General features: G+C 39.8%; 1 protein-coding gene across 1 annotated transcript; it reads left to right on the top strand.

Moving 5' to 3' along the window:
* Window positions 1-2,015: 2,015 nt before the first annotated feature.
* On the top strand, window positions 2,016-15,014 carry angptl2b (angiopoietin-like 2b). Its single transcript, XM_028458197.1, has 5 exons — window positions 2,016-2,546; window positions 9,163-10,063; window positions 11,450-11,643; window positions 12,782-13,052; window positions 14,011-15,014. Exons 2-5 carry the CDS (start codon window positions 9,181-9,183, stop codon window positions 14,208-14,210), a joined length of 1,548 nt encoding a protein of 515 aa, XP_028313998.1. The 5' UTR covers window positions 2,016-2,546; window positions 9,163-9,180; the 3' UTR covers window positions 14,211-15,014.
* Window positions 15,015-18,981: the final 3,967 nt, after the last annotated feature.

Genomic DNA, 18,981 nt, shown 5'->3' with positions numbered 1-18,981 from the left:
GTCCATTCATTAAATGTGGTTAAGCCACAATTCATTATACTGTTATTTTCAAAACAAAACATCCCTATTTTGTAAATTAGTTTCGGATGCCTCCTGGTCGCCTCCCTCCTGGTCGTGTGTTTCAGGCATGTCCTATTGGGAAGAGGCCTCGTGGAAGGCCCAGGACACGCTGGAGGGACTATGTCTCTGAGCTGGCCTAGTGTCGCCTCGGGGTCCCCCAGAACAGCTGGAGGAGGTGTGCGTGGATCGGGAGGTCTGGGCATCTCTGCTGAGACTGCTGCCTCCGCGACCCGGCCCCGGATAAAAGCGGAAGAAAATGGATGGATGGATGGAACTTTAACTTTGACACATATGGTGGGATGGCCAGGCAGAAACACTGATGCAAGCGCTCATTGTGACTGCGCTACTTGCACTTCATTCAGTCTGAGTTACAACTGGTATCAATTATTGCAACATCTTTTTCCCTTTGCTGAGTCACCACAGAGGACATCAGCTTGTCAACGACTTGCTTTGTGGTTTGAAACAGTCCTATCTTGTCAGAGTTTTGTACCAACACCCAGTATGGCACAATAAGAAGGCTGTGGCATTAGGAACATTGCCCAAGGGTCCAAACTGTAACCAAAATCCCATTGTGAATCACTGCGCTAAACAAAAGGATAAAAGTAAGGTGTCAAGCTCGCTGTAGCGGACCCAGTAGTATCCCTTTAGCACATTGTTGCCATGGAGATGCAGCACATTTATACATAATAATCAAAGCAAAACACACACATATTGTAGGTTATAGGTATAACCTTTAACCTAATAATAAGCCTCAAGCTCACAATAACAATTACCATAAACATATCCAGGTTAACCCTAACACTATTCCGAAGCCTAAAAACCTAGCCTAATTGTGATAAAATGTTTGCTAAAATTAAATCATTATTTTATATTAATAATCTAATACATGAGGTTGGGATCAGTTCTTGCTACTACTGCATGATTTAACTTATTTTGGAATGACAAAAGTGGGATAAAATGATTCAATGGAAACTTAAATAAAATAAATCAGATTTAGCAAAATAAAAAAAGAAACAAAACACCAACTTAGTTCCTTTCTTCCTTTTTCCTTTTTTGTACATATCCGGGGACTATAACAAATTGATTTAGAACACATAAAAGCTAAATGCCATCTGCAACAACTTTAACAATTATACTCCAGTGGTATCACACATCCTGTGAGACGTAAATCAAGCTTTACGGCTGAAGATACAAAGCAAAAATAAGACAATGACGTTGTACAACTATTGTGCAACAAACATAAAGCAAATTAAATCAATACTCTAGCCCGCATCAGTCATGTCATGTAATTTAATTGAATAAAAAGAAGGCTTAAAACAATTATTTAAAGTTACAACCAGTGATTAACAACATAAGCAGTTTGAAAAGCTGCTAATATGAATTTCAAAAGATTACTGAGAAACTTTCAGCAAATATTTTGTCTGACAAAAACTATTTGAGGCAAAAATCATAAACTCAACTGGAAACAGACCTGAAACCATTTATTTTCTTGAGAAATTTACAGATCTTTGGAAGAACACTTTTCCTGATGTGTTTCATATTCCCTGCTCCACCAAACCAGGAACATGTAGAGCCCTAGATCTGAAGGAATGGATGCATTTTTCCACACAGCAGTGATATTCAGAAGAACGTTCCAGACATCTCACCTCCAGGGCTGTAAACCAAAGTCAGCCCTGGTCCCATGCAGTAAAACACCTGGACCTGCTTCCTACCTGTCAGTCTCCCTCTAACTCAGCAAAAGTGTTTGCTCACACCCAATTAGGACCTGATCAGTGCTGGAAAGCCATGCAACCAAAACCAGAAATAGTGGTAGTGGTGAAATGGTTGAGGGGGTGGGGGGGGGGGGGGTGTTGGAAATTTGAGTCATGTATGTGTGTGAGGCTTCTTGTGCATGCTTGTGGATCTCCTTTGTGCCACGGAGAGAAGGGGTGGAGAAATACGCCTGTTGCTTTAAACAAGAATGTGTTCATTTTAAGGGGAGAGGGGAAGGTTCTGCCCACTGCACTAATGCTGGTGTGTTAGGTTAGAGAGAGAGAGAGAGAGAGAGAGAGAGTGGGGGGTGCTGCTGAGAGAGAGACACAGCCTGTTGAAGCTCTGAGGCACAAGTGATGGATTTGACCCTCAGAAAAGTGACAGTCTTCTGCTAACAGGCGTCTCACATCCTCTACTGGACTCATCAGGAAGCTACTTCAACATCCACCTCACATCACGCACTGTCTGCTGAAAGCCGGCCAAGCAGTTCAAGTGAATTTTGGGATAATCTACCAAACTTGTCAGTTATACCTCTGTTGGGCAAACACCAGTCACCTTTTAGCGTCGAAATATCTCTACTACCTCTTCACAGTTGGAATGGACTGAGGTGAGAAAGTCGACGTGTTTTCAGGAAGGAGCAGCTTTCACACTTGGGATGACTTTCTGCCAGAGGAAACTTCAAACATCAGGGAGAGTCATCTGAGGGAGCCTCACCAGCGCTGTGCACTTATCTCGTAAGCATGATGTCATCTTGTCTTAACATTATTTCAGCATGTTTCTCTTATTGTTCTTTGGTTATTTTGCAACAGTGGAGCATGTGTATGTATGTTGTTGATCATTTCATCAATGCATGTTTCACGCAAACATTTTTATGACAGGCATTGAATAAATTTGGTGCCCAGTGACACTTTATTAAAGCCAAATAATTGCACTCTTTATTTTTAATTAAGATGACCATGCAACATCTGTTGTCGGACCAACCTTTGGATGCCAATGAGTGGTGCTCTTGCATGTTGACAAACTGGATTGATTCTTGTGAAAAGTTCTGGCAAAGAGGAAGTATTTCACTGCAGGGCGATGCTCAAGCAAAATCCCAAGGGTAGTGAAGTAGTTCTGATAAAAAACAGCTTTTTAAAAACATATGGTTGAATGGGCAGTCAATTGATGTTATGCAACACACGCTCACAAATCATAAACTGCTTTTTAATATCTAAAAATAAAGCTAAATAGAGGGAAAGTGAGTTGCATTGACGACAGCTTTAGGATGTTCTCCTGGTCACTGGAGGACAGGGACGTAGTCACTTTAATCCCATCTTTGTTTCTGTAGCAAGCACTGTGTTTGAATAGAGAGGCTTTGAGGTAGTATGCTGGAACTTATCGAAACAATCATCAGGACCCCCTACTTCTGCAGATGAGATCACAGCAAGCACACAGAGAAGCAAGAAAAAGACACAATGGAGCTTTAATTCGAACAAGAACACCCGCCTCTTCTACTAAATGGGCAATTTGTATAAATGTTCCTTGCCGTTAAGCCAAGTGATGCCTAATCATGTTCTGAATGTCATGTTACACACTTTGAGGAGTAACATGCTTGAGGAAAGAATGAGGTTATCCTTTAGGGAAAGCAAAAGTGTGCGGATTTCTTGGAGCAGATTGAAGTTGTCTCTCATCCAGTACGTATAGACCAACCTTTTCAATCCCAAGATCCCTGAACTCCACCATGGCGATAGTAAGATCTACCCAATAACGTGTAAAAAAAAAAAAAAGCGGATTTTACTTCCACTTTCAAGCTTTTTATTCAGGCTAACTTTATTTGAATTACATGAACAGCTTTAGTCCAACAACTAGCATATTAAACTGGCCGTATCATTTGATCCTCTTGGTCTGTTTAATGTGCCTGTTACGCTGAAAACATACAAGGACTGGCTCAACAGAAACATTAATCAGCCATAATGTATTTTTATTTGTTTATTCTTTGTTTATGTTTCATTTGTGTTCTGGTAGTTTTGTTCAGGCATCTAAACGGGCAGCTATTGTTTATGACACTGTTGTATTCTGGATCGACAGAAACAGAGAAAAAAAGTGCGCTAGCAGAAGTGAACATTAATCAGCCATAATGCACTGTATTTGTGTTCTTTTTTTATTCATTTTTTGCGATTATTATACATTTCCTGTTTCATTTGTGTTCCCGTGGTTTTGTTCAGGCATCTAAACGGGCAGCTATTGTTTTTTACACCGCAGTGTTCGGCTGCTAAGGGGTCCTGACGCGGAATGTAAGGGCGATAATATTCTCTGTCACCCTGGATGCGTAACTGCTGCGAAACAGCAACGCAGCTGATAGGTTTCCATTAAAGTCAGTGTGTCAATTTCTACCGCATGCGAATCTGCTCCAGCGCAGCACCGTCACTGCTGAGTCATGCTGCTGCCCTCTGCAGCAAATACGCAGCACTTCTATTTTTGCTGGATGCTGGAGCTGTGCTGCAGTAAGTTAACAAAAATAAGCCTGTGCGGAACAGGAAGTAGTACATAGACACAATAAAATATCCAGATTATTTTCAAAATAAAATACTACTTGTTCAAGGGGTAAAACACTGACCTTCCGGGACCTCCAACGGGCCCATTTTGGACTCTAACCAAAAACCGAGCACATATTCAGACTCAGGGGAATAAAACCTGTCCGCTGATACCACATTTTTGAAAAAATTAACACTTTCTTTTTCGGCAATAGATTTGTGCATTTCGGCTCTAGCGGCCCGATCCGAGCACTTTTAAAATCGCACTTCACATATACTGTAAATATTGCATTTATCCATGGTTGAATCACACATATGTATCGCGTGATTACACGTGAATTAGCGGGATCTCCTGAGTCCTTGCTGCTCTCTGCTCTCTGCGACAGATGCGCAGCAAAACCAGAGACGGTGGGGATTGCTGGACTGCAGATTGCGCTGATGTCACGCAAATCCAGGGTCACACCCCGCAAATGTTTGGCGCTCATGAGGAAAATACCATCTCATCACATTGTTTATCCTTTACACTGATGAACTAATGAACAGTTCATCACTGTTGTCATGCTGTGGCTGTGCTCTCTGACCGGAGCAACTGTGTGGATGAGGTATCACAGCAATCACACACTTTCATACACGGGAGAAGCCATCTACACGGAATGTTTCAAAGATCTACCAGTCGATTGCGATTGACGAGTTGGCGACCACTGGTATAAAGTGTCAGGCTGGAGACTGAACGTATGGCACAAAGCTGCTCTGCTGGCCTGTCTGTCTGCTTTGGCTACCAGTGAATGAAAAGTTGGGTCGTTATGTAGTAATGTTCTGTAGTTGATGATGATTTTTAACCAACCTCATTATGGCATGCCATTTAAACAATTTACACCACGTCAGAGCCTTACAGGCTACCTCCTGCCACCTATTGGCATGGAGGAGTATTTCATCTCTCTCTAGTCTACAGCAAAAAAGATGTCTTTATATTAAAAATAACACATATTTGAACTTAAAATTTAAATGACAAACTAATGACATAATGGCTATGTTCACACTACAGTACAATTCTGATTTTTTTCAAATCCAACCCAGGCCACATATAAATCCAATACATATGTGATATTTTGCAATGTGACTGCAGTCTGAATCGACAGGTCACATTCTATCCAACCTTTACGTAATTAAAATGCTATAACGTCATAATTCTTCGTGCCAGAAAGAGCGGCTGGGGAGGGGGGAAGTAGTACCTCAGGAACTTTTTGGTGCGTGCAGGTCACTTCAGGGTCGCATTCCGTTCAAACTCCGAACTGATGGAAGATGCATTTAATGAGTAATATGAAGGAGCACACGAAAGATCGGATTTTTCAAAAACATCCCAATTGAGCATTAAGACCTGCAGGATGAACGTAGCCAATGTCACAGCAGTGTGGTTGAACAGTGGGTTTCAATTGAGCTGGCTTTTATGACCCACATCACCAAATAATAAGCAAAAGCTCAAGTTGTTGCAAGTCTTTGAACTTCATTTATGTATTTAATCTTATCTTATCTGATATAACACAGTACAGCTACAGTAAAATCAAGGTTAAACAATGAAGTGCCATTCAAAAAAGAAACAACAGCGCTTATGGTACCATGATCATTTACGCTTTAAAGTAAGACATTTCTATCCCCATTATTAATGATGAAGAACGTCCGAATGTATGGGCACCAACATTAAAAAAATTTTTTTTTTAAAAAAATCATGATGAAATGCACAATCATGATCTGCATGAAACGATTAATTGAGAAACCAACTATGACATAGGTGAGTCACATTTCATTAAGATTAGTCTAATTTAAAAAAAATATTTCCTCACTGATAAGAAATAGTCTACCCTCCCATGCTGCATGTCTGCACTGAGGACAGTCGAGAATATAAAGATGGAACAACCAAATCATTTTGAGAAGTGGATCTGCCAATCATTTTAAGAGAATGAGAGAGATTTTTAACACTTCTCAACACTAGTTAAACACTGTAGCTTTTGCCTGGGTTGGCTAAAGTAAGTTCATTTCAGGACAATAAGGAGCTACTAATGCAGTTCAGCAGTAATGGAGGAGGACAAGGAGCTGGCTCCTCTGACAGACTATCGACGGGCTAATAACAGGCTGTCTCCGCTAAGGCAGATGGTATACTGTGATTCTGAGAGACTGTTGTTCTTTGAAAACACACATTAACGGAAAAACACTCCGACACGCACATAGCGTGGAAGATCACAAACACATATTTCATCACAAGCTGCAAACATTTTCCCTTTAACTTAGAAGTGTAGCGAAGCATGCAGCGGCCAAAATGGAACTCCTCAGCGCTGGGGGAAAATCAAACGGGATTTCTGAGGGCAGAAACCACAGTAGCCATTCGCCAAACACAGTCATCAGCACTTTACAAGGGACGCGGTCCCTGCGGTCTGACATCATAGAACGGACTTGTACTTTGTTTCTGCCAATCCTTTGGACTTAATCCATATAATTTCAAGAAAAACTTAGTATCCTAATCCAATGAGTATCTATGCAACAAGAAAAACGTGTGTTTCTGAATCTTTATCCAGAATGATGTCACTGCGTTGGGGGTCTCTAAGGAGGATTAGGATGATCAGGAACATAATGACGTGCTGACAGATATGAGCGTACTTGTTTTTCCGCTAAACAGAAACCACACTTCTCTATTTCTGAAATCAGAAGAAGAATGTTGAAAGAGTCCACCTGAGCTTGACTCACAAAGAAAAGCTACAGGCGCCCAGTAGAAGGAAAGTGATGCAACTTTATTGGATTTCAGTTCCATTCTTGTCATTGGGAGAGAAGTTTTATAGATTTTGAACACAATATGTTACATATTTGGTGCAAAGCAGGAGCTTTTAAAATCGTTGAGAAAGTTTTCTGGCATTAGTTTTTATTTTACCAGGATTTATTCTATTTCTTTCTTTGTTTGTTAAGTTTTGCAATTGATTCTGGACAGATAAAACTGGAGGGTGATTGAGTAACAGTTAGGTCTTGTTCTGCATTCTGCAAGTGTTGCATTAATCTTCTCTATAGCTGAAATTTAATGTACTGGCTTTATTTCCACATTTTTAATCTAAAAACATTTCCTTTCTATTTTTGTCCTCATCTTTGTCTTAACCCATCAGTGATACATTATAAGAAAAGTGTGAGGGAAGATTGACACATGATTACGCAGCTCTTATGATGTCAGTAAGGGCCTCTCTGTAATGCTTTTATGATTAGATGGGCCTCTTTGGACCCAAGTGGTAGACAGGACCCCTCTGTAATCCAATATGCAGTAGCTTTTAATTAGGTGCCCTGGGAGTTCAAGGCCTTGTTATCCTGAGAAAAGAGGTACATTCTCCTTCGCCTTCGTTGGCATCTCCTCTTCACATTACACCACAATGTCTTCTATATATTAAATTCCCTTTTGTTCAACACAAACAAAAGTTATCTCTCCAAGACCAAAGAAACAAATCTTCAAATACTCTTCAGAGAGGTTTGCATCCCAGAGTCAAGGATGTATTCACTTTTTTTCTGCAACTTCCCGTGTGAATGATACATAAAATACAAACATCAGGACTGGACATAGCTTCATACAAAGATTTTTAATTTTATGTTACAATTTTTATTTATTTTTACATATACACTTACTAAAAATAATGAAGAAAGCTACTCCTTTTATTATAAGAACTTATAGGAACATTAGACTACAAATATATTGACATTAGCATCTTCATAAATATTGTGGGTCATTTTAAATGCAAACTTAAACAAGCTGTGTTGTGAAATTATTGAGGAATTTGAAAGTGAACAGGGAAGATTGTGTGCCATTGGATTTCTCCATTTGGTTTTGACAATATTTTTCAGCACATATGCTGAATGGGGACACATAAATCATGATTACCCTTTCATGTGATGTATGCTTCTCTGCTGTTTAAAGGTTAAATTCACAGCTGGTGCAACTCGATCAATATTTAAAAATGCTCCTTGAGTAGGATCATCTGGTTGTGGATTTCTTTTTTGTTCTTCTATAGCCAAAGTTATCTCGGGAACAGATAGCAGAGTGGTGACTGTAAAACTGTGGCAGTCACCCAGAGAGTGCTGGAGCAAGGACAGCAAACCAAACACACGCCCATAGCAGTAATGGCACTGACTCAGAGTGTAAAAACACATTACATAAAAACATTACATAAAAATACTTGTTTTTAATTCGCTTTAAAATGCGTGGCTTTCATTGGAGAATATCAGTTTTTAAACACAACTCAATTATTTCAATTAATATTGACATGCATGTGTGCTGATTCTCAATCGTGATATGTTTAGCACTTTCCTATATTAAAGTCTTACAGCACAAACTGCAGCAAAGGTTGATGTAAGACACGATGTGCAAATAAATACAGCAGTGATAGGTAAACATTAGAGACAGATTAAAAAAGAACAGCCAGAGAATGTCAAGTGCAGAAGTTAAAGACATTCCTTCATTCAGAGCAAGTGAGGAAGTTCCTTTCAGACATGATCATTTCCAGAAGCCTGTATCTTTTCGTACTTATTAAATATCCTGATGACGTCTTGGCTCTCAACCAGGCATGCAAAAAAGTCACTCAAGTTTGCGCCATCAGTTTATGTAATATTTTCACTCAGTTTTTATGAGGTATAGACATTACAACTGAAAGTGCATCAACAGCTAGTGGCAGAACTCTCATTTTATGTTGTAGCAACACAACATCACTATATGAACTGTAAACTATATTTCATAGATACACTAATACAAATGTAGAATGACGCATTATCACCAAATTTAAAACATCTCTTTGTTTTTATCCTTTTGTTTCAGGCCTTAGGAGTTTGACTCATGGAGCCTCCAACAGTGGTTTTACTGGGGCTTCTTCTTATTTATGGACTAACGTGGGGTGTCCAGCTGACACAGGGGAGCCTATTGGACAGTAACCATGGCAGGGATAAGACTCAGGAGTTTGAGAGCAGTGAGGACGGCTTCGAGAGAGAGTTCTTTTATGCTGGAAGGAGCAAACGGGCTGCAGCTGAGCAGCCAGAGGACAAATGCTCCTACACTTTCATTGTGCCTCAACAAAAAGTTACCGGCGCCATCTGTGTCAACTCCAAGGAGCCCGAGGCACTGCTGGAGAATCGGGTCAACAAACAAGAATTAGAGCTGTTAAATGTGGAGCTACAGAAACAGAAGAGGCAAATTGAGACGCTGCAGCAGCTGGTGGAGGTGGACGGAGGTATTGTCAATGAGGTTAAGCTTCTGAGGAAGGAGAGCCGAAACATGAACTCCAGAGTCACACAGCTTTACATGCAGCTGCTACATGAGATCATCAGGAAAAGGGATAACGCCTTGGAATTAGCACAGATGGAGAACAAGATCCTTAACCAAACTTCAGAGATGCAGTTGCTCACCAGTCGCTACAAAGATCTCGAGCACAAGTATCAACACTTGGCTTCTTTGGCCACAAACCAGTCGACTCTTATCGCCATGTTGGAGGAGCAGTGCCAGAGTCGACCTCCTCCACGTCACATCCCCATCCCAATCCCTCAGCCGCGGCCGCAGCCACCTCCACCATCTCCCCCTCTCAACAAACCTCATCAACTGCCGGTGCTTCCTCGGATCAGCAACCCAATAAGCAATGAGATCCAGAGTGACCAAAAATCACTTTCACCGTTGCCAACAATGCCAACTGGCACGAACAGTCCATCCACCACAGACAAGCCTTCTGGTATGTCCAACAAACAATCACACATTTCACAAGAATTTACCCAAATATACACACACACACACACACACACACACACACACACACACACACACACAAGATGTGTGTTAGAGGAAAAACTGGCCTGGCCGTATGCCCGCAGCCTTTGATCATTTTGGCTGATTAAAAACTAATGTTAGTAAAACTCAGTAGATTCAGTAGCAGTGAGCCATCTACCGTTCCCTCTCATTTGAAAGCTTCATTTGACGACAAATAGTGGGAAAAAAGATCAAATCCTTAAAAAAAAAAAAATTATGGGAACAGTTCTCCATTGAAGCATATTGCAATAATGGTTCCTATTACTTCACTTGGTGTTCACAGCAGCCTTTGTACAAACTTCCCAAAAGACAGGCTAGTAAATAGCAAATAGTTACACTCTGGACAGGAAGACGCAGATGTGGTGGGAATTAGCAAAAACAGAAAAGAGGGGGAGAGTGCAAGCAGAGATACACAGTCGGTGATGTCATTTGCTCCAGTTGCACAAGGCAAGAACCAGTTATACGTTCCACCAAAGCAGCAGGCTTTATCAGGCAGAACAGAGCGGGGCAGGGCAGGGGCAACTCTCCTGCTTGTATCTTCACTTCAGAGACATTCCTCAGGGCAAATGGATGGTTGAACATGAGCCATTCACAATGATTCCATAAAACCCAAAACAATCCACAATTTTTTCTTCTTTATTTTGAGACATCTCTTACATCATCTCTAAACGTTCACTATTTCCATTCACCTCAATTGGATTTAAACACTCTGTAATGCATGTCAACTGGCAAATCCCACAAGTGAAAATGTAATCATGTTTGTAGTGCCGTTTGGTTAGACGGATAAACATACTTGCATGTGTGCAATTTAGTTTTTACGGAATTTGCAGCATTCTAAAAAAAAAACCACCATTTACCTGCTGTTGAATTAAGTTGCTCAACAACTTTTCCAAGACAGGCAACAAGCATACAATTGCTTACATACATGCTGTGTAATCTCAAGAAAGATCTCGTTAACAAGCATATTTTTATCCACTGAAACTGTGTGACACTAAGAAATGACCTTGGAAAGTAGTTGTGCAGGAAATGATCTTTCTGAAGTTTTTGCTACTGTTTCATTATTCACTAGTTCAGATTCCTGTTACTCTGATGCCAGTGTTTGTTTTGGCTACACAACCACTAGTTCTTTCCCCCATGAGCTGAGAGGCCAAAGTCAATTGTACTGTTAAAATGAGACCCCATGTGGAATACCAGCATTCCCCGCAGTAGACTTTAACAACTCCTTTGATTTCCTAATAGGCGCTATCTAGAAAATACATTCAGCCAACATTTTAAAAAAAAAAAAGAAAAATGCTGTATTCATTCTCCTCAGGTCCATTCAAGGATTGTCTGCAGGCTCTGGAGGATGGCCACACTGCCAGTGGCATGTACCTGGTGAAGCCGGAGAATGCCAACCGGCTCATGCAGGTGTGGTGTGACCAAAGACACGACCCAGGCGGCTGGACTGTGATCCAGAGGAGGGTGGACGGCTCTGTCAACTTCTTTAGAAACTGGGAGACATATAAGGTGCAACATCTCACACCAAACCAACAACCTCATAGTTTGGCTACAAGCTGGTGACACGTGTTAGGTGTTTTGACATTAACCAGATGGGCATTGACTGTACAGTATTTTAAGGTTTATGAGTGTCTAATTTGGTCTGGCTGCGTTACTGCCTTGTGACTCATTGATTCCACTCAATCTAACAGTCCTATTAAAAGTAGTGAAAAGCAAAAAAAAATGAAAAACAAATTGTACACAAATTTACTTTACTTGTTTTGGCTTGATCATGGTTCTGGAAAAATCACCATCTTTGGTGAGAATATAAACACAATGTAAGTAAGTACGTAAGTAAGTAACATTTATTTTTTTAGCACCTTTCACAGACAAAAATCCACAAAGTGCTTCACAACACAGTTTAAAAGCAAAAACAGAACACCCAGTACAAAAGGTCATGTCAACATAGAATCATAGCAGCCCAAGAGTAGCTAATTAAAAGATTGAACAAATAAAAAGGTCTTAAGTTGTCTTTTTAACTTAAGACCTTCGCATTGAATATTTCAATGCAAAGAAATATCTACCAAGGATCCACCTCAAGATAATCCTCCCTTTGGAAAGTGGGAGAAAGTGTCTGAATGCACATGTTAATGAAAAGAGTGGGTTAGGGTTTGGAAATGTGTTCAAAAATATTTCTGTAAGAATGAAACTGACAAAAAACCTCTTGCCACAATAAATCTGCCATGTGCTCATAAGGAGTGTTTTTACTCAATGATTTAATGCTGCAAAAAACTCATTGCAAAATTATAACAAGAACAGCATTGCGTGTCGCTTCTCTGTTTCCTGAGTAATCTGGGATAGATCCCAGTCTCCTGTGAGCCTAAACAGGATAAATGGGTTTATTACCTATGTTGATAGATAAAAATCACTCAGTGTATCCTGTTGGGTTTGCACTAACAAAATAATACTGAAATTGTGGGGTCTGCTTGTGTGCCAAATATATTACACAGATGGTCCTTTTAGAAAGAAGTCCTTTTAGGATAAAACACACAATACATCAGCAGCCATAACTCACAATAAGCAAAAAAAGAAAGACCTTTTAATGTTGGCATAAAAAGAAGTAAAATTAACATTCACTGATGTGCCTTTATTTTCACTGCATTCACAGCAAGGCTTTGGTAATATTGACGGCGAGTACTGGCTGGGCCTGGAGAACATCTACTGGCTGACTAACCAGGGGAACTACAAGCTGCTGGTCACAATGGAAGACTGGTCTGGCAGGAAGGTCTTTGCAGAGTATGCCAGTTTCAGACTGGAGCCCGAGGCGGACTTCTACAAGCTCAGGGTGGGCCGTTACCATGGCAACGCGGGCGACTCCCTCACTTGGCATAATGGCAAGCAGTTCACGACCCTGGACCGAGACCACGACACATATACAGGTAAAAGAAAAATGACACTGTTACAACTGATTACAGACGAAGCTTGTTTACCAACAAGATCAGAAGATGTATCATTGAGGGTACGAGTGGTATCACGAAGGGGTTGTCAGATAAAAATAAAAATCAACATGATCTACTACACACCAGATTGTTATGGTTTGGTTTGATTTTTTATATTCCTATGAGTTGAAATGGCAAAACCTAGAGTTAAGGTCTAATAAAAAGCACATTTTCTTTTTCACCTGCAATAGTTTTTTTTTTGTTTTGGGGGGGGGGGGTTGGGCCTCGGTACGTGCGTGTTCACATAAAAGGGGTGGAGATTGCAACGTATGCACAGTTCTGCATTCCCTTTGATTGACAGTCTCAAAAACAGGAAGTCAAAGCCTATTGGTTGGGCGCAGTCGGCGATCGTTTCCATTTCTATAGGGGTCTATAATAGGATGAAGGAGGGACTTATATACATTAATGTATATGAATGACCACTGGCAGTAGACCAAAGCTAAAAGACTAGTTAGGTATTTTTTTCACATTTCAAAAGAATCATACATAAACATAGATTTCTCAGAAATTCTGGATATCAGCTTTAAGTTTAAAGTTATGAATAATTAAAATCCATAATTCAGACCAAAAACAACACTGTTGTTACAAAAAAGGCAGGAATGAAAGTACCCAGGCAGGAAGCTGCTGTCACTGTTAATGCGTAAAAGATGATTAAATCCTGGAAGTTAGCACGATAAGAGGTAATCTTGCTCTGTAACATAAGCCCTAAATGTTCACTTTTTTGTTAGATTGATGACATTGTGCTTTCTGTTATTCTGGGCATGTCTATGCCATGTTGGCAGTTCTCAAAAAAAAATGCTCCTTATCACATATCACCGATCTCCTGAAGGAATTCGTCTTAATCGCAGTAATCTTAGCTTTTCTCACGAGTAACAATATATTCTCCTCTTGTTACCAGGAAACTGTGCCCACTACCAGAAAGGAGGCTGGTGGTACAACTCTTGTGCCCATTCAAACCTGAATGGAGTTTGGTACAGAGGAGGACACTACCGCAGTCGATATCAAGATGGAGTCTACTGGGCGGAATTCAGAGGAGGAGCCTACTCGCTAAAGAAAGTCATCATGATGATTCGTCCAAACCCAAACACTTTCCATTAAGTGTTAATGTGTACTGTACTATATCATTCAACTAACCGGCCTAATATTTCTTTTGTTCAATGGAGTGGCTGCAGATGAGTTTGGATGAGAAAGATGATGTTAAAAGTGCAATATTGAAACATCAGGGTGATATCAGTCCTAACAATGTAATGTATAAATAAAAGTACAGCTACTCAATGGTCTGTACAGTTTTCTATTTTACACAAGATTATATATAACTATGCATTGCTCCAGGTTGTAAGCAAATATCTTGGATGACAGCACATTATTTCACTTGTAAGATAAAAAAAAAGCTTTAAAAGAAAACTTGTAAGATATTTTGCAAGTAGAACAAGGTTGACACAGGAAATGCATCCAGTGAATAAAACAATCTTACAGCAATGTTTTTTTGTTTTGGAATAAAGGCGTGATAATAATGACAGTCTTATGAAATGCACATAAAAAAAAATGAAATAAAAATGCAGTAAAATGTATAAAACACAAATATTTAAGTATCTTGCTTCAAACAAGACAACATGGAACACAAAAGCTATAGGTCAAGGAAAAAGGTTTGATTGAAATTCCTTGCCCTAACTTGATCAGGTACCTTCTCTTCATTGTTTGTATTGTTTCTAGTACGTGTAGAAAACATTCTTTTTTTTGCTTGATTTGCTTGTATCAATCAAGCACTGTATTTACTGTATATTTCTAGCAGTTTTTTTTGTGTCAAATGATCTATTTTGCGTTTGTACATAAGATTTTGTAATATAATGTAATGGAAATTGTTATGGTACTAATAGGTTGCAATAAAATATGTACAGCTTTTGTATTCTTCACTTTGTGCAGCTATAGGCAAAACAACATGTAGCATTGTCTATATGTGTGGGATGATGATTAAAAAAAGTATTTCAGCAATAATATACAGGTTATAAATATAGCTACATATACTAAGTGTACTACATGTGTGGATAATATTAAGTGCATAAAAATTCCACTGAGAATAATTACACTTTAACCCTTCTAACCTGGAGGATTGGCCATTGGCCTTTTCTGAGCAATAATGGCCATGCCAATACTTTGCCCACTTGACTCTGCAAATTTCTGCAATAAACACTCAGGCAGGGTGGGGTTAACTATACATGCTTTTTGTTCACTAAAATCTGAAATTTCTCCAAAAAAGACAAATGATTGGCTCTTGAAGCTGCTTTTTTTTCAGTAATCTAACTAATTACTTTTTACGCCGATACAACGCCGTAAACATTACTGAATGTTAAATGTGGTGCGTTACATGCATTGATTGAATAAACTGTTATCCGAAAGCATCCCTGGCTTCATACTCAGCTGTAATGAGGAGGTAGGATAAAAATAAGGTGAGCGATTATGATTGGCTACGGTGGCGTCATGTTTCATTGTAAATGGTAAAATGGTAAATGGACTCGATTTATATAGCGCTTTATCACCACACTGAAGCAGTCTCAAAGCGCTTTACATATCAGCTCATTCACCCAATCACTCTCACATTCACACACCAGTGGGACAGGACTGCCATGCAAGGCGCTAGTCAACCACTGGGAGCAACTTAGGGTTCAGTGTCTTGCCCAAGGACACTTCGACACATAGTCAGGTGATGGGATCGAACCCCCAACCTCTCGATCAGAAGACGACCCTCTACCACCTGAGCCACGGTAGCCAATCAGAGCCACTGTACATGTGCCAGCACAAGCGCCACACACACAACCACTACAGATTTGATGAAGCAGCAGTGATGGCGAGCGCGGAGCAGTCTGATGAAAAGTTGTCATTTTTAAGGTGATGATACAAACACTACTTTAAATTAATTGTGGTCAAAGGCAAGAACGTGCATGTGAAGTGTTCATTATATCCAGGAGCAAAGACTTTGTCCACGTCCGTTGAAAGCAACTCAAATTTAATGAAGCACCTCATAACAACACACGCATCTAAAAAATCTGAATTCTTTGACATTTTTTAACAGTAACTCAAATAGTTACTTTCCTTGGTAATGAGTTACTTTTATTATAGAGTAATTCAATTACTAACTCAGTTACTTTTTGGAACAAGTAGTGAGTAACTAATTACTTTTTTAACGTAACGTTCCCAACACTAATTATTACACAAAGCACTGAAGCAGTCTCCACCTGGCCGGTTCTGCAAGGCACATAAGTTGCAGTGGATCGTGATCAACATATTAGGCTCCAGAGATGGTGAATATAATCCTAGAAGCAGTACGTATGCAGCAAGTAAATCTTTTTCCAACTTGCTTGACAGCAGCTTGCCAAATATGGCAAAAAACACAATATAATAGTTTCTCTGAGTAATGATCCCTGTATGATGATCGACCCATGAAAATTGTCTTCTTCTGTAAAACGTCAAAGGATCCAATGCCAAAAACTCAGAAAGCACAATCCACTTTCACAAGTGTTGTTTATGAAGACCCGTGTTAGACGGGTGGACAGAAAACACAAAGCTAAATGATGGATGCTAAATAGTAGTGTCTGGTGTCATCAGGAATGTTTTTGCGTGTCTTGCGCTGCACAGAAATTCTCATTCATTCTGTCTGAGCTACACTTTATTTCACAGTAAATCCTTTAGTCAAACGACTTTAAAAGCACAAAATGAATTTTGTCATGAACAAATGTACCCTAACCCTTCACCTCTGGAGACTTAGAGTAAATGCTAGGGCCTAGCTTTTACTCTAAGTCTTCAGAAGTGATTGCATAAAAAACCTACCGACTAAAATATATCTGGCGTTTTTGAGTGTTTGAAAACTGGACAAAGCAAACAAAAGATGACGAGCTTGTAAAACTAATGCTTTTAGCAGTGAAGTCAAGCCTGCAACGTGTCAGTGTGATCTCCAAAGACAGCATAGAAATAGCTAGACACAGCAAAGGACCAATCTTCATTACTGTCATACTTTAGATACAAATAGTAGTCGAAAGAACTTAGGAGCTATTAGTAAAAGCATTTGAAATCAGTTTAGCGCCAATTACCTGGAAATGTATGCTTGTACAGTCGCAGCCAAAACACTTGTCAGTGATTAAACTGACGGACTGGCTGTTGAATCTGACTCGTAAGTCAAACGCTAATAGATTTTCCGTCCAATGATGAAGAGGCTTTAGGCGAGACAAAGGAAAACATATATCACAGTGACTGTCAATCTGTCTGTTTTGTTCCTATAAAAGATAGATTGGCCAGCACAATGCTCATTGAACCAATCATTTCTGCATGGCGTCTTAGAAGCAGTTTACCTCTGCTTTATGAATTATCTCAATCGTGGTGAAACAGTGGATGATGTTTCATCTCTTTGGATGCTGTCAAAGTCTGACGACTCACCACTATGGAAAACCTTCACTAAGGGTGGCCCATTTAGCCCCCGCTACTCAACCGACATGGAAAACCTTGGGCTGACAGATTGCTTGCTCAGCACAAAGTGAACCACATTTCCTAAGCCCTCAGACCTGAACCTTCAAACCCGCCAGTATTGTTGATTCACATCTGCAAAAGTCGGCATCTTTCTGCTTATACAAGTACCTTTTCTCACCTCACATTTTAACTCAATACATTACTTACTGTCGTCATGTCAGGATGTTGCACTGCAAAAGTCAAACTTTCCATTCTTCCATCGGAAAAGAGCTGGTCTCACTACATACCTTGTTATTTTCTGTTAATTACTAAAAGGAACCACTGAACAAGCTGAACAAATTGGAGTGATTATGGGATTGAAGATAATACAGACATATTCACAAACAACAGATTACCGTTGAATAGGTCCTGCAACTTTCGCATAAAACCAAGCAATCACAGACCTTTTTAAACTCATGGATTCCGATTCTACATAGAAAAGGTAACCTTTTAGCTTCCTACTTTTTCCTATTCTTTAATAGTCAGCATCCAATTCTGGGACAAATGCCCAGGCACTGGAGCCACCTACTACTACAAATATACAACGTTCATGTTGTTTATAGCTACCATGTTTTTGAAAACTTCCTCACAATGTAATGAAACCTTGCATGTCCCTGTTTCTGTAATGAAAGGATAATCAAAATGCATTACATATGGTAATTGTGTCAGGGTATTTTATTCAAAGGTGACCCTACAGTATTGTCTGCCTTTGTCATTCTCCAACTCTCAGCCAAAAAATATTACTCATACAACTTTTTGGATACCCAAAAGATTCAATGCGTCATATTAAAAAGTGATCAGTATATTTTATGTATCATTACTGTGTTCTGGTCTCACAGGGCCTGTACTACGAAGAAGGATTTCCTCTAATCGCGTTACCTTCCGGGATTTATTCGGTGTGTCCTGTAATATGACGTTGGCAATGTTTTACCGTGCTAAATCTCCATGGTAACTCAGACTGAACACCTAACCTTGTCGGGACCAGGTTAAGAAGTGGATAAGATATGAGCGAGTACAAATGCCACGCCTCCTGACCAATCAGTTTTCTTGGAAAATGACCTGCCCATTGTTAGAAGATCCTGGTGCGCGGATCCGACAGCTGCGTTTAGGAGAGAAAGAATATTAATGGATAAATGCAATCCTTTCATTTACCGATGACATCCTTTAGGAAAGGTATAGATTTTCATCTGATGGACTGATCTACAGTCAGTTGATGAACCCTCTGTTGGGGGCTCTCTGTATCACGGATGGATTCATTCATTCATTCATTCATTCATTCATTCATTCGACACCTTCTGCACCTGTTTGAATTATGGATTTTAATTATTCATATTTTAAAGAATTATTCCTCAATTGTGACGTAATTTGCTCT

Source organism: Gouania willdenowi, chromosome 9, assembly GCF_900634775.1.
Source record: "Gouania willdenowi chromosome 9, fGouWil2.1, whole genome shotgun sequence".
Classification (NCBI taxonomy): domain Eukaryota; kingdom Metazoa; phylum Chordata; class Actinopteri; order Blenniiformes; family Gobiesocidae; genus Gouania; species Gouania willdenowi.
This window is presented reverse-complemented; position numbering and strand designations above follow the sequence as displayed.